The 17,211-nt window shown below is 54.8% G+C and overlaps 2 protein-coding genes across 3 annotated transcripts; both read left to right on the top strand.

Moving 5' to 3' along the window:
- The first annotated feature begins 302 nt into the window (after positions 1-302).
- DNTTIP1 (deoxynucleotidyltransferase terminal interacting protein 1) lies at positions 303-11,047 on the top strand. 2 transcript variants are annotated; one of them, XM_065414399.1, is made up of 13 exons: positions 303-330; positions 766-836; positions 2,354-2,450; positions 2,978-3,076; positions 5,839-5,907; positions 6,463-6,519; positions 6,838-6,899; positions 8,110-8,155; positions 8,675-8,733; positions 8,984-9,044; positions 9,489-9,560; positions 10,106-10,161; positions 10,561-11,047. In XM_065414399.1, the coding sequence occupies exons 2-13, from the start codon at positions 781-783 to the stop codon at positions 10,697-10,699; spliced, it is 873 nt and encodes a 290-aa protein (XP_065270471.1). In that variant the 5' UTR covers positions 303-330; positions 766-780; the 3' UTR covers positions 10,700-11,047. The 2 variants fall into 2 exon arrangements, with proteins under 2 accessions (XP_065270471.1, XP_065270470.1); XM_065414398.1 differs by lacking the exon at positions 303-330 and adding an exon at positions 382-459.
- A 1,626-nt stretch (positions 11,048-12,673) lies between these two features.
- UBE2C (ubiquitin conjugating enzyme E2 C) lies at positions 12,674-16,556 on the top strand. The gene is made up of 6 exons (XM_065414742.1): positions 12,674-12,771; positions 13,017-13,044; positions 13,233-13,319; positions 13,447-13,651; positions 16,041-16,100; positions 16,498-16,556. The coding sequence occupies exons 1-6, from the start codon at positions 12,674-12,676 to the stop codon at positions 16,554-16,556; spliced, it is 537 nt and encodes a 178-aa protein (XP_065270814.1).
- Positions 16,557-17,211: the final 655 nt, after the last annotated feature.

Below are 17,211 nucleotides of genomic sequence, written 5' to 3'. Positions count from 1 at the left end.
GCACGAACGGGCGACAGGCAATAGATCACTCACTGATTGTCCTAACAGGGTGTCTATGGGCCTTGCCCTGGGCTACCTGCAGGCGAGCAGCACCTGCGCTTCCCTAGCCGGGCTCCCTGTCCCCGCCACTAGCGGCGCGTTGGCCTTTCCGCGCTCGGACTGGGCGGGGGGCGCCTCAGGCTCGCTGCCCCCGCTGGATGGGGGATGGCCTGAGCCCCTCAGCACTGACTGGGACTCAGCCCCCGCCCCCCAACAAGATGGCGGCCCGGTTGCCATAGCAGCCCGTCGCGCTTCCTACTGGCGAGTGCGTCGCAGATGTGATGACGTCAGGTCAGTCCCGCTCCTTCCGGTGCGGCGGGTCGGGGTGCTGCTCGAGCCGGGATGGGGGCCGCCCGGGATCCCGAGCAGCAGCCGGGGCCGCCGGGGGAAGGGGGCCCGGAGGAGGGGGACGGGCAGCTGGTGAGCACGGTGAGAGCCGGCGGGGCGGAGCCGCCCGTGTCCGCCCGGCCCCGCTCCGCTCCGCTCCCGCCCGGCTGGCGCCGTAAGGCAGAGCCCGGGGCGCCCCGGGCCGGGCGGGGCAGGCGCTGGGCGGCCCCTGCTCTCGGGGCGGCCTGTAGGATTTGCCTGACAGCCCAGAGCGGCCCCCCCCCCCGATCTAGGGGAGGTATCTGTGCCCCCCCCCGCCGGGGCCCTGAGGTGGGCGGGGGGGGGCCTCTCTCTGGGCACGGTTCGCTCCAACCCCCCCTCTGCTCCTCCTCCCTGCAGAGCCCCTGGAACATCATGATCAAGCACCGGCAGGTGCAGCGGCGGGGTCGGCGCTCGCAGATGACAACAAGGTACAAGCTGCCCCCAGAGCTCGCAGTGCTGGGATCGTCACTTTGGGGTGCTGACAGGAGGTGCCCAGCCTTGCGCATCCAGACACAGTGCACTCCTGGCAGGCTGGCTGCTGCTGGAGGTGCTTGGGCTCCCTGAAGGGTCTCTGGCGTGTGAAGTCACTGCATCCCGAGTTGTGCAGGCACTCAGGGATTAGCTTGTCTCAGGCAGTTCAAAAGAACCTCCTCTGACACCCACCAGACCCGCTAAACAATAGGATTAAACCCAAGCAAATGGGGTTTAATACCAGGAAGAAGCAACATTGTCTAGAGCAGGGGTAGGCAACCTATGACATGTGTGCCGAAGGCGGCACGCGAGCTGATTTTCAGTGGCACTCGCACTGCCCAGGTCCTGGCCACTGGTCCGGGGGGCTCTGCATTTTAATTTAATTTTAAATGAAACTTCTTAAACATTTAAAAAACCTTATTTACTTTACATACAACAATAGTTTAGTTATATATTATAGACTGATAGAATGAGACCTTCTAAAAACGTTAACATGTATTATTGGCACGCGAAACCTTAAATTAGAGTGAATAAATGAAGACTCGGCACACCACTTCTGAAAGGTTGCCGACCCCTGGTCTAGCGGACTGAGCAAAGGCACAGTGTATAGGAACTCGGAAATTCTAATCCTGGCTCTGCCATTAACTCCTTGTGCGGTGCTGAGCAAGGCATTTTTCTGATCTCGGTCTTGGTTTCTCTGTCTGTAAAATGGGGCTCTTTACCCAGGGAAGTAATGTGCGTAAAGTTCTTTGAAGACTGAAATGCTCTACAATTGCTAAATGGTGGTGGTCACTGTGAGATGTCCCAGAGTCTAGTGGTAGCGCAGGTCACTGGCTCAGCAGCCTGTGCAATCCTGGTGAAGTGGAGATTCAAAAGAGCATAAGAACGGTCATACTGGGTCAAACCAATGGTCCATCTAGCCCATTATCCTGGCTTCCAACAGTGGCCGATGCCAGGTACCCCAGAGGTAATGAACAGAGAAATTATCAAGTGATCCATCCCCGTCATCCAATCCCAGCTTCTGGCAATCAGAGGTTTAGGGATATCCAGAGTGTGAAGCTGGGTCCCTGACCATCTTGGCTAATAGCCACTGATGGACCTGTTCTCCAGGAACTTACCTAGTTCTTCTTTGAACCCAGTTATACTTTTACATCATTTGCAAACGACACTCCTCTCTAGCTGATGCTTCAAGCAGTGATGAATTCAGAGAGGTATTGTATCCAGCACTTCTTTTCTGTTGGGAGCTCTAGGTTTGGAGTCAGTGGGTAATTCTGCTGCTAGGTTTGGAGTGGAAATAAGCTTGCAGCCTGTGTTGTTAGAGTTGTGTCCTTTGTAGAGGTCTGTAAACTCTGGTGGACATCCATGTGGGTGAGAACATTTGGGACAGCATTGTAGAGTGGGATTCTGGGCCATGGGGATTTTCTGAGCTGGGTGTGGCAGTAAGGGTGGGTGGAGTAATTTATCTCGTGTTCAGCTTTACAGATCCTGCCGTCTCCATGGATTTGCTGCGAGCTGTTCTGCAGCCTAGTATCAATGAGGAGATCCAGATTGTCTTCAATAAATACATGAAGGTAAAAGCTCATTAGAAAAGGGAAATCTCTTGGGTGGACATCAGCCTTCTACCTCCAGCCTGTGCTGTTAGGCACTGACCCAGTGAAACCCCAGCCCTGTAGCCCTCTTTACATACACAACACAACCTTGTGAACTGGGTAAGAAGGGCAGGTGAGGGCTGCTCAGTCTAATCCTGAAAGGGTCACACTCAGAGGGCTCCCAGTCCCTTCTGGAGGAGTCGAAATGCACACAGGTAAGATGAAACTTTAAAAATGAGTTCTGCTGGACAACAGCGAGTGACCAGAGAGGATGGAGTCTGCTACCAAGGGGCACGGAACTTCCTAATGGGATTGCATCCCTTGTGCTCAGTGCTGACCCTGATGACCATATGGTATTTGGTTGTAGCATGAGCAGAGGTGGCTCCTGGAGTCACCAGCCCCTGACTTTGTCTGTGCAGATGAGAGCCTAGTCCCAAGGAGGCAGCCCCCTGTGGAAAGAGGTTAGAGCAGCCAGCGTCATTCTAACCGTCTCTTGGGCCCCTTTCCAGTTTTTCCAGAAGGCAGCAGTTAACGTGAGAGAGAACGTCGGGGAGGAGGTGGACCCAGAGCAGCTCATCCAGGAAACATGTCGGAGCTGCCTAGAACAGGTAGGGATGTGCCATTGCCACACGCAGCTGGGGTCACCGCCCTCTGGGAGTAGCCTTGTAAGAAAGAACCCAGGGATGGAAATATCTGCCCCACAATCTCCTGAGGATACAGAGCATCACAGGCTGGGTGCCCAAAACCTCACAGTACAAAATGTCCTTGCTAACACGCCTTTGTATCTAGGTCAGTGATACTCAGATTGCGGCTCGCCAGCCACCAGTAGCTCCTTAATGCGTCTCCTGCAGCTCTTTGCATTACATGATATTAAGACGTGTGTGATTTAATTATTAACCAATCAGGGTACTTTTACTGTGATATTAAGCAGTTGTAGTTAATAAAATAATAATACATGGTCAGTCATTTTGCTCTGAGAATTATACAGTAAATGAAACAATTAATTCACGCTCCTGTGGCTCTTTTGGCTAACGTTGATCGCTAATTTGGCTCCTGAACCACTGAGGTCTGAGTATCCCTGACCTAGGGAGAGCTGGTTGTATGGATCAGCCAGCAGAGGGCTCTGGTGGAAGGAACTGCATGCTCTTCTCCAGCTCATGCACACTGTGGTGATGTTGGCCTCCTAAGCATGACCTGGATGAGGAGCCAGGGGTATGGAGCCAGCTCTGAGCTGCTTCTCCTCTCCCACCCCTTTCCCTAGTTCTGTCCAAGTCTGGCTGATGCAAAGCCAACCAACAAGGAATTTCAGGGGTGATTCTAGGCCCCCAGCAGCATTGGGATGATCCCATCACCGCTGTAACCCAGTCAGCCTTACATCAGCCGTGCCTGGCCTGGAGGTTGGGACCTTCCCTTTCACGTCCTAACCGTGACACTGTTCTCCAGGCCTGGGGCACCTGAAGGTCAGACTATTGCCGTGTGCTCTGCATGGGGCTGCCCCTTACGGCCAGCCAGAGTCTGGCGCTGGTGCAGAACGCAGCACTCGCTTACTGAGCGGGGCACTTCTCTGGGAGCACATGACCCCATGCGCCAAGATCGGCACTGGCTGCCCATTGGTTTCTGCAGCCCTAAATAGCCTGGGACTGGCCTTACCTCAGGGATCAACACCTCTCTCCCTGGGCCAGGCCTCCACTGCCTCTGTTGGAGAGGCACTCAAATTGGATCCCTTAGTTGTAGAACAGAGAGGGTGGCTGGCAGGGCACTCCTCTGTGAGGGCCCCAGGACTCTGGAACTTGCTCTTCCTGGTCTGAAATACCCAAATGTGGTGACCTGGGCACAGTGCCCAGTCCTCTGTTTGATGCAGGTTTGGAGGGGCTGAGGTTTTGCGGCTCAGAATGAGGAAGTGGCAGGGAGGAGCCCATTGTGTAGGTGGCTAACTGGCTGAGCTCCTGTCTGCAAGATTATTCTAATGCTGCTGGTGTTTGGTTATAATACTAATTATCTGTTGGGGCACCTACATTCCGGGAGAGGCGTCTCTCCGATCTTAAATTGAAGTAAATAAATCTTAATTGGATTTCACAATTTTCTGCTCATTAATAGAGAGGAGCTACAAACTCCTAGTGAATGATCAGCTTTGCCTTTCCTCAGCCAGAGTTTGAACTATGGGAATGATTAAGGGATTGGAAAACCTGCCTACAAGGAGCTCAATTTATTTAGCTTAAAGAGAAGGTTACGGGGTGACTTGAAACCAGTGTATAAGTACTCAACTGGGGCACAGAAATTTGATGGGGACTCTTCAGACTAGCACAGGGGTGGGCAAACTTTTTGGCCTGAGGGCCGCATCGGGTTTCGGAAATTGTATGGAGGGCCGGTTAGGGGAGGCTGTGCCTCCCCAAACAGCCAGGCGTGGCCTGCCCCCTGCCCCCTATCCACCCCCCTGCTTTTTGCCCCCTAACAGCCCCCCTCAGGACTCCTGCCCCATTCAACCCTCCCCCCCCGCCCTCTGACTGCCTCGACCCCTATCCACACCCCTGACCCCCACCCCAAACTCCCCTGCCCTCTATCCAACCCCACCTGCTCCCTGCCTCCTTACCGTGCTGCCTGGAGCACCGGTGGCTGGCAGCGCTACAACCACGCCACCTGGCTGGAGCCAGCCACTCCACCGCGCAGCACAGAGCACCGGGATGGGCTGGGCTCTACAGCTGCGCTGCCCCAGGAGCTTGCAACCCCGCTGCCCAGAGCATTGCGCCGGTGGCCCAGCGCGCTGAGGCTGCGGGGGAGGGGGAAGAGCAGGGGAGGGGCCAGGGGCTAGCCTCCCGGGCCAGGAGCTCAGGGGCCGGGCAGGAGGGTCCCGCGGACCATAGTTTGCCCACCTCTGGTCTAGCAGATGAAAGTCTAACACAATCCAATGGCTGGAAGTTGAAGCAAGACAAATTCAGACTGGAAATAGGGTGCAAATTATTAACAGCGAGAGTAATTCACTATTGTGACAATGTACCAAGTGTCATGGTGGATTCTCCATCACTAGACATTTTTAAATCATACGTGTATGTTTTTCTGGAAGATCTGCTCCAGTTCAAACAGGAATTAATTCAGGGAAGTTCTCTGGCCTGTGTTATTTGGGGGGTCGGGGCAGTGTCAAACTAGATGATCAGCCAGGTCCCTTCTGGCCTTTGTGACTCTGCGTTCATGTTAGTCCAGTGATCTGAGCCAGATACGCCACGTGTAAAAGCTGTTACAGGAATCAAATTAATCTGTGAATGCCTCTTGGGGAGAGAACCTGTCCCACAGCTAGCCTCCTTCCTGGTCCTCTTGGGGCCCTGAAGTACAGCAGCTTCCTGGAGGCAGATCACCCTTCCCTCTCTCCCCACAGGCTAAGCTGCTGTTCTCTGATGGCAAGAAGGTGATACCCAGACTGATCCACGAACAGTCAGTGCCAAAGGTAGAACTGCTATCACAGGGCTGAACTTCAGGGCCCTGGGCTGGGAGTCTGGGGTTGGGCTTCTAATTGCTTTTTCTCTAGCAGTGGCTTGGCAGAAGCTAGGAGAGGCCCATAGCAGTATTCGATTCTTATCTGCTGATAGTGATGATCAAGAAATGGAACCAGAACCTGTAAGGGGGTGGAGCAGGGATCTCCTAGCCAGTCTGTCCTTTGTAAAGCCACCTGGCTACAGAGGAGACCTCTGTGTACGTGGATTTCTTGCCTCTCTGTCAGTCCTTCTGATGAGGAAATGGAATTGGGGAGAGGGAAGGCTGGGAGAGGAGAGGACTTGGACAGAGCAGTGAGGGGCCCAGACCTGGTCTCTGCCTTGGGCAGGTAGAACCCCATGTGCCCATCTCTACGGATCAGGCTGGGGTGGCTCCGCCGGCTTGAGTGGCACGCATTTCTAGGTGCAACGGAGAAGAGGGTAGTTGTCTGGGTGGCTAGAGTGCTTCCATGAGAGAGATTGGAGAGGGAGAAGGGCTGTGTTCATTCCATCACTAATTTCTTTGCCAGCGTGCCCGGCAGATGGAAGAGGAATCGAGTCGGCGAGGAAGCCCTGTTCCCAAAAAGGTAAGGACCCTGCAAGGACTCCACCCCGACACACTGCCTCGTGGGGAAGCTTGGCCCTCGTTTCTCATGCAGGCCTCACTGGCTGCTCCCTCCCTATTGCTGAGAGAGGGTTAGGAAGGGGGCAGCCCCCAGGGCAGCCTCTGGCCCCCACTCTACTCCGCAATGCTGGCTCCTTTTGCCCAGTCTCAGCATTTCTTATAGCTGCTCTTAACAGTTTCATCATGTGGTTGGGAGAGCCGCTTTCCCAGCAGGGAATGCACGTGTGCTTCTCAGGTGAGTGCTGGGTGAGTGAGCAAATGAGGGATTTCTCTCTTGCAGAGGAAGGGGCGACCTCCAGGGCAGAGCCTGCTGAATGATCGTGGAGCCTCAGGTGGGGCCACGTAAGTGTGGAGATAAAAGGGGAGACACAAGGCTGGCTGAGGAAGGGTAGGGCAGCCCAGCTATCTTTCTCCTGGTGTGTTTCTCACAAATGGATTGCCAAGTGGGCAAGATGCTTTCAGCTGAGGTTGACTCGTCCTCTCTCTGAGTCCAAGCCCTACAGGGAGGCAGTTCCAAAAACGAGAGCTGCAGGGCAGAAGGTTTTTGGCTGTGGTGAGATTGTGCATATGGGCAAACAGGAGGCTCAGGCGAGGGGAGTGAAGACACACGTGGTCGGCTGGAGCCTGGCTTCGAAGGGGTTTAAATGCAAGGTCAAACAAACGAATGAGGAACCTTAGATGGGAGTGCTGTGGCCCCACTCCCTGCCAGTGAGAAGGCAGAAGCATAGTGCATGTGCTGGAGACAGGAGGGCAGGGACTCAGAAGCCATAGAGAAGGAAATTGCAGTAACCGAGGTGACGAAGATCTGCTGAGAAGATGGAGACCTGTGTAGGATTTGGGCCAAGTCAAGGCAGCTGCACATAGGGGCAGTGAGCCACGCAGGTGGCAAGGACAGATTTGCAGCCATGGGGGATGTAGAGGAAAACTCATGGCCAAGCGTGGCATTCAGGGTAGGGCCTCTGGAGGGAAATGGAAGGTCTGAGTCAAGAAGGAAGAGGAGTGTCTGGAGCTCAACTTGGGGGCGCCTCCTGGCCAAGAGAAGCATTTCTGTGTGTGAGACCTGCACAGCTGTTCTTCAGCTAAATGAGCCTGGTCAGTGAGGCCGGGGGAGGGTCACGGAAGGGCCTGAAATATGTGTGGCTGAGTATAGTCAGGGTAAGGTTCAAGGCAGGGATCAGAGGAGCCAGGGGAGATACAAGAGAGCAGAGGGCCGTGAGTCTTGTGGGACTCAGAGGAGGGGTTGATGCGGAAGAGGATCCAGCACCAGAGAAATGGGTGTGTGGGGGCGGAGGGATATTCAGGGGTGCTCTGTCTGTCTGGAGAGGGGGAGGGGATGTATGTCCCGATCAGGAGAGCAGAATCGTTTTAGGCTGTAGGCAGCTTGGATTAGTAAAATCTAGGGCTGGCAAGCTGACCAGCCCTCCCCACAGGGTCTGCTCCTGGCAGGCCCTTTCCTAGTGCTTTTTATCCAGTGTTGATTTAAATTCTTTTGTGGCTTCTTGGCATGAGCCCTCTGGGAATTCAGGCCTCTTCGGTGTTCTTTCCCCGTCAGGTGGAAGCTCAAATCCTGTGAGCCAGTGCGCCGGGAGGGACCGAAGGTACAGTGTGCAGCTGGCTGCCTTTCGCTGGGCTTGGCTCAGTAGTGCTCCACGCAGCCTCCCTTCTCCCCATTGCCTCTGGCAGTGATCGTCCTGCCACCCACAGGAACAGAGGCTGATTCTAGGCCAGGCTTTACCCAGCTCTGCCACCTCCCTGCAATGACAAAGGGGGGAGAGCAATGGGTTGGGTGGAGGCCCTCATCTCCTGCCTCCATACCCACTCCCCGGTGCAGCCCAGCAGCTTGGAGGACATAGACTCCTCCTGGTTATGGATGATCTGTCCCAGGGCAGCACGTTCTGCTGGGAAGGCCAGAGAAACTCCACTGCCTATTTGATCAGTCAAGGTATGAGGCGTATTTTCCCCTCCATGGAGCCCACGAGCCTGCAGCTTGTCAGCCCCACCAGAGCCACTGGGGCCCCTGCAAGAGTTTGCCACAGAAATCTGAGGCTCAAAGGGGGGGTGCTGGATCTGGATCTGTTGGGTTTCTAATCTCTGCCCCTTTCCCAATCGCTCTGTAGTGGGATCCAGCCCGGCTGACTGAGTCCACAACCTTTGTGCTGGGATCTCGAGCAAACAAGTAAGGAATCGCCCTGTGGGGTGCTGGCTCTGTGCCCCGTGGTTCTGGGTGAGGGGAAGAAGGGGGCAGCGGCACTGTCTCTGGGGCTGGAGCCCATGGTTCTCCTCTCACTAGTTAAATATCTCTGCACTCTGAAGCAGAGTGGGAAGGGCACGGGCTCTGGGGACGGAAGGAAGCCTCCATACATCACACTTCAGCTGCCCCTGTGCACAGGCCTAACCCCCCTTCCCCCACCATGTTCCTGTTTCAGGGCTCTTGGAATGGGAGGAACCAGAGGGCGACTCTACATCAAACACCCCCATCTCTTTAAGGTCAGAAACCTCAGCACAATGCTTCCTTTTTTGGGGGTTGCTCAGAACTTGCTTGTGACGGGGGTGGGGAATATATACTTGTGCTTGTATGTTCTATCCCCTCTCACACCCTGCTGACGTTGCTTGTCGTCTCCTGGGGCAGGGATGTTACCTCACAATAGATTTAAAAATGGTATTAAAGCTAATGTAATACACTAGACTTGCTTCCTGTGGGGTGATGAATTTGCCTGGCACAGGAGGCTTTGCTTTGAGGAGTAAGCAGGATGGGACTGAGTCCTCATTCATAGAAGATCTCTTACTGGGAGACATGGGGTTACCCCCTGGGTTTCCACAGAGAAGGACTGGGCCTGGGCTCTGAGTCCACACCCAGAAGTTGCCCCATGATGGTGGCTACAGATGTTGGTATGTTGCTTGTGGTGTTCTCACCTTGCTGCTCTGTTGCAGTATGCGGCTGATCCTCAAGACAAGCACTGGCTGGCAGAACAGCAGCACATGAGGGCCACAGGGGGCAAGATGGTGAGTGTGGCCAGGCCTGGCTCCTGCCACAGCCTGGGATCTTGATGGGGACGGGGAGAGAATCGTAAAGTAAACTGGTTCAGAATTCAGTGTGCAAATAAGCAGAACCTAGTGCAGTAAGCAACGGATTCCAGGGGCCCGGGGTTTGCTGATGGGCTCGTCCATACTGCAGCTCCTTCAGAGCACCGTCTGGCAGGCCGCTCTCTGCACCTCGTCACTTGGGGCTGAGATTTGGCAGCTGTTGCTTCAGCCTAGGAAGTCATCAGCTTTGATGCGACTGTTGTGATGATGAGGGTTTGTAAGAGTGAGCAAGGTGGAACCGTGAGATACAGAAAACCACTTCCCCTGGACTCTCAGGAGCAATTCTGCTCACACCTGACCTGGTTTCTTTGAGGTATTGGGGGATGGGTGCTATTTACAGAGCTAGCGCCGCTACTTCATGCCCGCAGATCTCATTTCTGAGTAGCCAAGTGGAAAATCTTCTTAGCCTGTGTATGTTCAACCAGAATGGCTCCTAACCATCTCTTGTTTCCCAATTGCTGCAGGCGTACCTCCTCATAGAGGAGGATATTCAGGATCTGGCTGCCAGTGATGATTACAGGTGAGGCAAGGAACCAAGACTTCATCTGTGCTGAAATCCCTGCCCTCTCCCCTTATAAAACAAGAAATGACTGGGGGAGGGAATGGGGGAGTCGTCATGCCCACAGGGCGCAAGAGAGCGAGCAAGGTCAGGAAGCAGAGTGGGTCCTGCCTAGTATTGTGCTCTACCGATGATCTCAGCACGATCTTGTGCTCAGCACCCACGACTGGGATGAGACTTCTCAGCACCCAGTGTGCGCCCACCATGCTGCACTTTCCTGAAAATCAGACTTCTCATGGGAGCCCTGCTCTCTGGACAATCTTACCTCAGTAGTGGGTGCTGAGCTTTCCTGAAACTGTGACCAGACAGTGTCTGTGTCCCTCCCCACATGCTCACTCCGGTCTCCCACTTGCTCACCAGGGGCTCTCTTGATTTGAAGCTGGAGGAACTAAAACCTTTTATCCCACCTGCATGGATGACTGAAAAGATGCAGAAATATATGGAGACACTTCGCCATGAAGGGGACCCACAGCCTCCAGAGGGAACCCATGAAACATAAGAAACCTCACCCTCCCTGCCAAGTGGCGCCCAGTCACAGCCTGTCACAACATGAACTCTCACAGGAGTTTCCCTATCTTTCCTTCCTTTGTGTTTCACTGGACATGTTGGGGCTTGTGCTTTTGTTGGCCCAGGTACCAGAATGCTGCCCACAGGGAACAGCAGTGCAGAGCTGTGATTAAACCTCCTGAGAGCTGTTTGGGCCATTCCCCTTAGTCAGTGGTGGCTGGCAGTAAACAAAGTCACTGGCTGCTTCCTGCTTCTCTTCAGAGCTGCACTTTTCTATTTGTGTGAACTTCCTGTTTCAGATCCTCTGTGTACAAACCGATTTGTAATAAATGCTGCTGTCAGAACCTGCTGTGCCCATGCAAAGGCAGTTACCATGGGGGGAAATAGCTGTATTGGGAAAGAGTGATATGGAGCTGTTCCTTATACAGAGCTAATGAGGGAAGGAGTGAGAGTTTCTCCCACTTCTTGAGGCCAGGAGCTGGGAAAGAGGACATTCGAGCTGCTACTCCTGCCTCCTTATGGAGAAGGTTCTTTAATAGTGCCCCCATTGCTGATATAGCAGGGGGTCTAGAGTTTGAATTCCTGTGCTGCCATATTCCTCAGTGCTTTGGCCACAGCCAGCCTGCTGGCATCCATCTGCTGCTATCATTAAAGCTGGGGCCTGCTTCCTGTTTGTGCTGAGCTGGCTCCCCTCTGTGGAGTTGTGATTTTACAGACAGAAGTGATGACTTATCCAGCACCCCAACCTGCACGTTGCTCCACAGAGCCAAGCTGGGTGAAGTTACGTCTTTTGTTGGAGGGGAGAGAGACAAGCTTTCAGCTACACCGAGCTCTCCTGCAGGTCCCTGGTAGGGTCACCACATGTTCTGATTTTATAGGGACAGTCCCGATTTTTGGGTCTTTTTCTTATATAGGCTCCTATTACCCGCCACCCCCTGTCCCCATTTTTCACATTTGCTGTCTGGTCACCCTAGTCCCTGCCCAGGCAGCATGGGGGGTCTCTGCCTCGTGGAGCTTGCTACCGAATAGAGAACTCAAGGGCTGCACTGGAAAACAAGCTGCTTGTGCCGCAGAGTCCAGGCTCACTGGCACGCAGCACGTGGTGTTCTGCTTGTTACACGTGTGTGTTCCCCAGGGCTGGGCTGGCTGCACAGGGCGGGGGAGGCTGTGGGTGCAAAGGCCTGTGCAGCTGCCTAGGCCGGTTGGTGCAGGCTGGCTCTGCAATGCGGAGCCCTGGGCTGGCCTGACCCTCTCCCAGCGGCCGGGCCCATCCGCCCTGGTCCCTAGGTAGGGTGACCAGCTGTCCTGATTTTATAGGGCCAGTCCCAACATTTGGGGCTTTTTCTTATATAGGCTCCTATTACCCCCCCAGCCCGTCCCAATTGCTGTCTGCTCACCAAGTATCAGGGGGTAGCCGTGTTAGTCTGTACCTACAAAAACAACAAGGAGTCTGGTGGCACCTTAAAGACTAACAGATTTATTGGGGCATAAGCTTTACTGTCAGTATATAATGCCTGCATCTGTAACTTTCACTCTATGCATCTGAAGAAGTGAGGTTTTTACCCACGAAAGCTTATGCCCCAATAAATCTGTTAGTCTTTAAGGTGCCACCAGACTCCTTGTTGTTTTTGTCTGGTCACCGTATCCCTAGGCTGGGGCTGCCCCCCGCTGGAACTGCTGGTTACTGGCCCTTTAAGGGCCCTGCCCCGCCCTTCTCGGCTTCGGCCACAGCCGTTTGCCTCACTACTCACAGCCAATCCCGGGTAATTGACGCTCCACCGGGCCAATCCTGAGGTCGATGGAGCCGGAGGCCGGTTGCCTGGGCAACCCCGTCCCCGTCGAGTCGCGATTGGCTGGATCGAAACAAAGCGGGCCGCTGATTGGCTGAGGAGGCGGAGGTCCGTTTCAAACGCCGGAGCGGGAGCGAGCGGCCGCGGGAGCGCGGGCGGGGCTAAGTAGCGCTGCTATGGCCTCGCAGAACGCGGACCCCGCCGCCCGGCCCAGCGCCGCCCGCAAGGGGGCCGAGCCCGGCAGCAGCGCGGCCCGCGGCTCCGTGGGGAAGCGGTGAGCGAGCGGGCCGGGGCCGGGGCCGGGACCGGCGGGCGGGAGGGTCCGGGGAGCTGCGGGTCCGGGGACCGGCGCGTCTGGTCCGGGTCCGGGCGGGCCGGGGACCGGTGGGCGGGAGGGTCCGGGCGGGCCGGGCCGGCCGGGGAGCTGCGGGTCCGGGGACCGGCGGGTCTGGGCCGGGGCCGGGCGGGCCGGGGAGCTGCGGGCCGCGCCCCACTGACCCTGCCTCCTCTGCCCCGCAGGCTGCAGCAGGAGCTGATGGCGCTGATGGTGAGTCGGGGCGCTGGGGCGGGGCGGGGCCGGGCCGGGGGATGCTCCCTGGGGCCCTCGCTGCGGCTGGGCCGGCGCGGGTCTCGGCCGGGGCCCGCGGGGCGGGTTGGCCCCAGGCCCGCCCTGGGGGGCTGCGGCGGGGGGTGGGCCGGGCGCTCGCTCCTAACCCGTGTCCCGTCCCCGCTCAGATGGCCGGCGACAAAGGGATCTCCGCCTTCCCCGAGTCGGACAATCTCTTCCGCTGGATCGGGACCATCGACGGCGCCGCTGGGACGGTGAGCGAGGGGCCGAGCTGGGCTGGGGGTGGACGGGTGAGCCCGCCGCTCTGGTGTGCAGGGGGGCACGGAGGGGCCTGGGTCCGTCAGGCTAACTCGCTACTTCCTGCCTGCCTGCCTCCCCCAGGTGTACGAGGAGCTGAGGTATAAGCTTTCCCTGGAGTTCCCTGACGGGTATCCCTACAATGCCCCCACCGTCAAGTTCCTCACCCCCTGCTATCACCCCAACGTGGACACGCAGGGCAACATCTGCCTGGACATCCTCAAGGACAAGTGGTCGGCGCTCTACGACGTCCGGACGATCCTGCTGTCCATTCAGAGCCTGCTGGGAGGTGAGGCTGCCTGGGGATCGCCCCGCGGTGTCCTGCGGCTCTGAGTTCCTGGGCTCCCCCTTTCCCATCCCAGCCTCCTCCCACTCCCCTTGCTTGCCCAAAGCATGCTCTTGTCTTCAAGTGTGCACAGTGATCAGCCCACAGCCCATCACGCTGACCAGTATTGCTTCATCATTTCCTTGTGCTCCTCCATCTGCTGTCTCCTCTGATACTGGGACCCTCACGGCAGCTCTCTAGGGCAGGGACGGAGCTTTTGTTAGGTTTGTACAAGGCCTGGTACGATTGCGGCTTTGTCCGTGCCTGGGGTTCCTAGGTGCTACCATGATACAAATAGAATGACTGCTACAGCGGACAGCGATCAGGCTGGGGTGTGAGCCAGGGGAGGAAGGCATCGTGGCGGGGAGCATGTGACCAGACGCTAAACAACCAGTGGGGCCAGTGGATGATGGAAGTGCCAAAGGAGCACTCAAGGAGATGAGGACATTGCGGAGAAACTAAATTAATTCTTTGCATCAGTCTTCATGGCTGAGGATGTGAGGGAGATTCCCAAACCTGAGCCATTCTTTTTAGGTGACAGATCTGAGGAACTGTCCCAGACTGAGGTTTCATTAGAGGAGGTTTTGGAACAAATTGATAAATTAAATAGTAATAAGTCACCAGGACCAGATGGTATTCACCCAAGAGTTCTGAAGGAACTCAAATGTGAAATTGCAGAACTATTAACTATAGTCTGTAACCTATCATTTAAATCAGCTTCTGTACCAGATGACTGGCAGACAGCTAATGTGACACCATTTTTTAAAAAAGGGTTCTAGAGGTGTTCCCAGCAATTACAGGCCTGTAAGCCTGACTTCAGTACCGGGCAAACTGGTTGAAACTATAATAAAGAACAATATTGTCAGACATATAGATGAACCTAATTTGTTGAGGAAGAGTCAACATGGTTTTAGTAAAGGGAAATCATGCCTCACCAATCTACTAGAATTCTTTGAGGGGGTCAACAAGCATGTGGACCAAGGGGATCCAGTGGATATAGTGTACTTAGATGTTCAGAAAGCCTTTGACAAGGTCCCTCAAAGGGTCTTAGGCAAAGTAAGCTGCCATGGGATAAGAGGGATGGTCCTCTCATGGATTGGTAACTGTTTAAAAGATAGGAAAACAAAGGGTAAGTATAAATGGTCAGTTTTCAGAATGGAGAGAGGTAAATAGTGGTGTCCCCCAGTGGTCTGTACTGGGCCCAGTCCTATTCAACATAATCATAAATGATCTGGAAAAAGGGGTAAACAGTGAGGTGGCAAAATTTGCAGATGATACAAAATTACTAAAGATAGTTAAAACCCAGGCAGACTGCAAAGAGCTACAAAAGGATCTCTCAAAACTGGGTGACTGGGCAACAAAATGGCAGATGAAGTTTAATGTTGATAAATGCAAAGTAATGCACATTGGAAAACATAATCCCAACTATATGTATAAAATGATGGGGTCTAACTTAGCTGATACCACTCAAGAAAGAGATCTTGGAGTCATTATGGATAGTTCTCTGAAAACATCCACTCAATGTGCAATGTCAGTCAAAAAAGCGAACAGAATGCTGGGAATGATCAAGAAAGGGATAGATAATAGGACAGAAAATATCATGTTGCCTCTATATAAATCATGGTTTGCCCACTTCTTGAATATTGTGTGCAGATGTGGTCGCCCCATCTTTAAAAGATGTATTGGAATTGGAAAAGGTTCAGAAAAAGGCAACAAAAATGATTAGGGGTGTGGAAGGGTTTCCATATGAGGAGAGATTAATAAGACTAGCACTTTTCAGCTTGGAAAAGAGACGGCTAAAGGGAGATCTGATTGAGGTCTATAAAATCATGACTGGTGTAGAGAAAGATAAGGAAGTGTTGTTTACTACTTCTCATAACACAAGAACTAAGGGTCACCAAATGAAATAAATAGGCAGCAGGTTTAAAACAAATAAAAGGAAGTATTTCTTCACACAACACACAGTCAACCTGTGGAACTCCTTGCCAGAGGATGTTGTGAAGGCCAAGACTATAACAGGGTTCAAAAAAGAACTAGATAAATTCACGGAGGGTAGGTCCATCAATGGCTATTAGCCAGGATGGGCAGGGATGGTGTCCCTAGCCTCTGTTTGCCAGAAGCTGGGAATGGGCGACGGGATGGATCACTTGGTGATTACCTGTTCTGTTCATTCCCTCTGGGGCACCTGGCATTGGCCACTGTCGGAAGACAGGATACTGGGCTAGATGGACCCTTGGTCTGACCCAGTAGGGCCGTTCTTATGGAGTGGGGTGAGCGCGTTGCTGTGTAAGAAACAGGAAGCCTCCTCTGTCCTCACACTGACCCCCCTCCCCTCGCGTCTCCCAATCCTCAGAGCCGAATGTTGAGAGCCCCCTGAACACACATGCGGCCGAACTCTGGAAGAACCAAGCAGGTGAGTGTCTTCCGTTGGGGTCCATTAGGCACCGTGGTTCTGGGTTACTCCTGGCTGAGCTGCCTACAGGCCCAGCGCAGGGTTACAGCTGCCCTCCAGCGCCTGGGCATGGAGAGGAGGACAGCTGCCTTCAGACCTGTTTGGGTAACAATCCCCCTCCCCAGGGACGGTACCTGATTGGGGGGCCTGGGACTTGGGCACTCACTCGGCCTGGCTTTGTTGCTGAGCTCTGGCCCAGTAGAGGGGAGGGTGTCTTCCTTCCTAGCCTGTCCCAGGGTGACTTCCTCTCGCCAGCTGCAGGAGCTGGAATAGCCTGAGTGGAGAGAGCCCAGGGTGAACCCCCTGTGCTCCTCTGCAGAGTCTGCCCCTCTCCAACAGCTCTCCCCTCCCTCCCCAGCCTTTAAGAAATACCTGCAGGAAACGTACGCAAAGCAGGCGAAGAGCCAGGAGACCTGATGCCTGTCCAAGCCGCAGCTCTTTGTCTGTCTGTCCCTGTCTGCTCTCTGGAACTGTCCTCTGACTGCTCTGTACAGGACTCTGTATCATATGCTGTTTTTAAATTAATTCTGCAGGTGGAACCCACAGTTACTGTATAAATAAACGCTCGTTTTTTAACTTTGGTTTTGCACAGATCATGGTACTTGCATTTGGTCTTGGGCTGCGGTGACCCCTTCTGGCCGGGCTGCCACGCACAACAAGAACCGAGCCCAGGGCACTTTGAGCCAAGAGGCAGCTCTCGGCTGCTGATCTGCCACCGCCTGGGGCCAGTCACCCCAGCAGATGGGGATTCAAGCACAGATCTCTGACCTCCAGGCACCTCCATCACCACCACCACGGTGGGTGTGGAAATGGTTCCCTGGGGCAGGGGCACTTGGCAGGCTCTACAAGGAACGAACACAAGTGGGAGAACAATGATGTTTATTAATCCCCCAGTGGTCTCCTCTGCCACGACTCCCTCCAGTGCCGGGGGGGGCTCTTTGCCACCCTTCCCTTGGCCTGCAGTGCTCCCCCACCTTGCCACCGCTGTCCCACATGCTCCCTGAGCTGACTGCCCTGCTGGCGGGGGAGCCCTCAGCCAACCTGTTCCTACCCCAAGCCAGAGCACTTCTTC

Source organism: Emys orbicularis, chromosome 12 (assembly GCF_028017835.1).
Source record: "Emys orbicularis isolate rEmyOrb1 chromosome 12, rEmyOrb1.hap1, whole genome shotgun sequence".
Lineage (NCBI taxonomy): Eukaryota > Metazoa > Chordata > Testudines > Emydidae > Emys > Emys orbicularis.
Note: the sequence above shows the minus strand (reverse complement) of the source record. Positions and strands in the feature narration are given on the sequence as shown.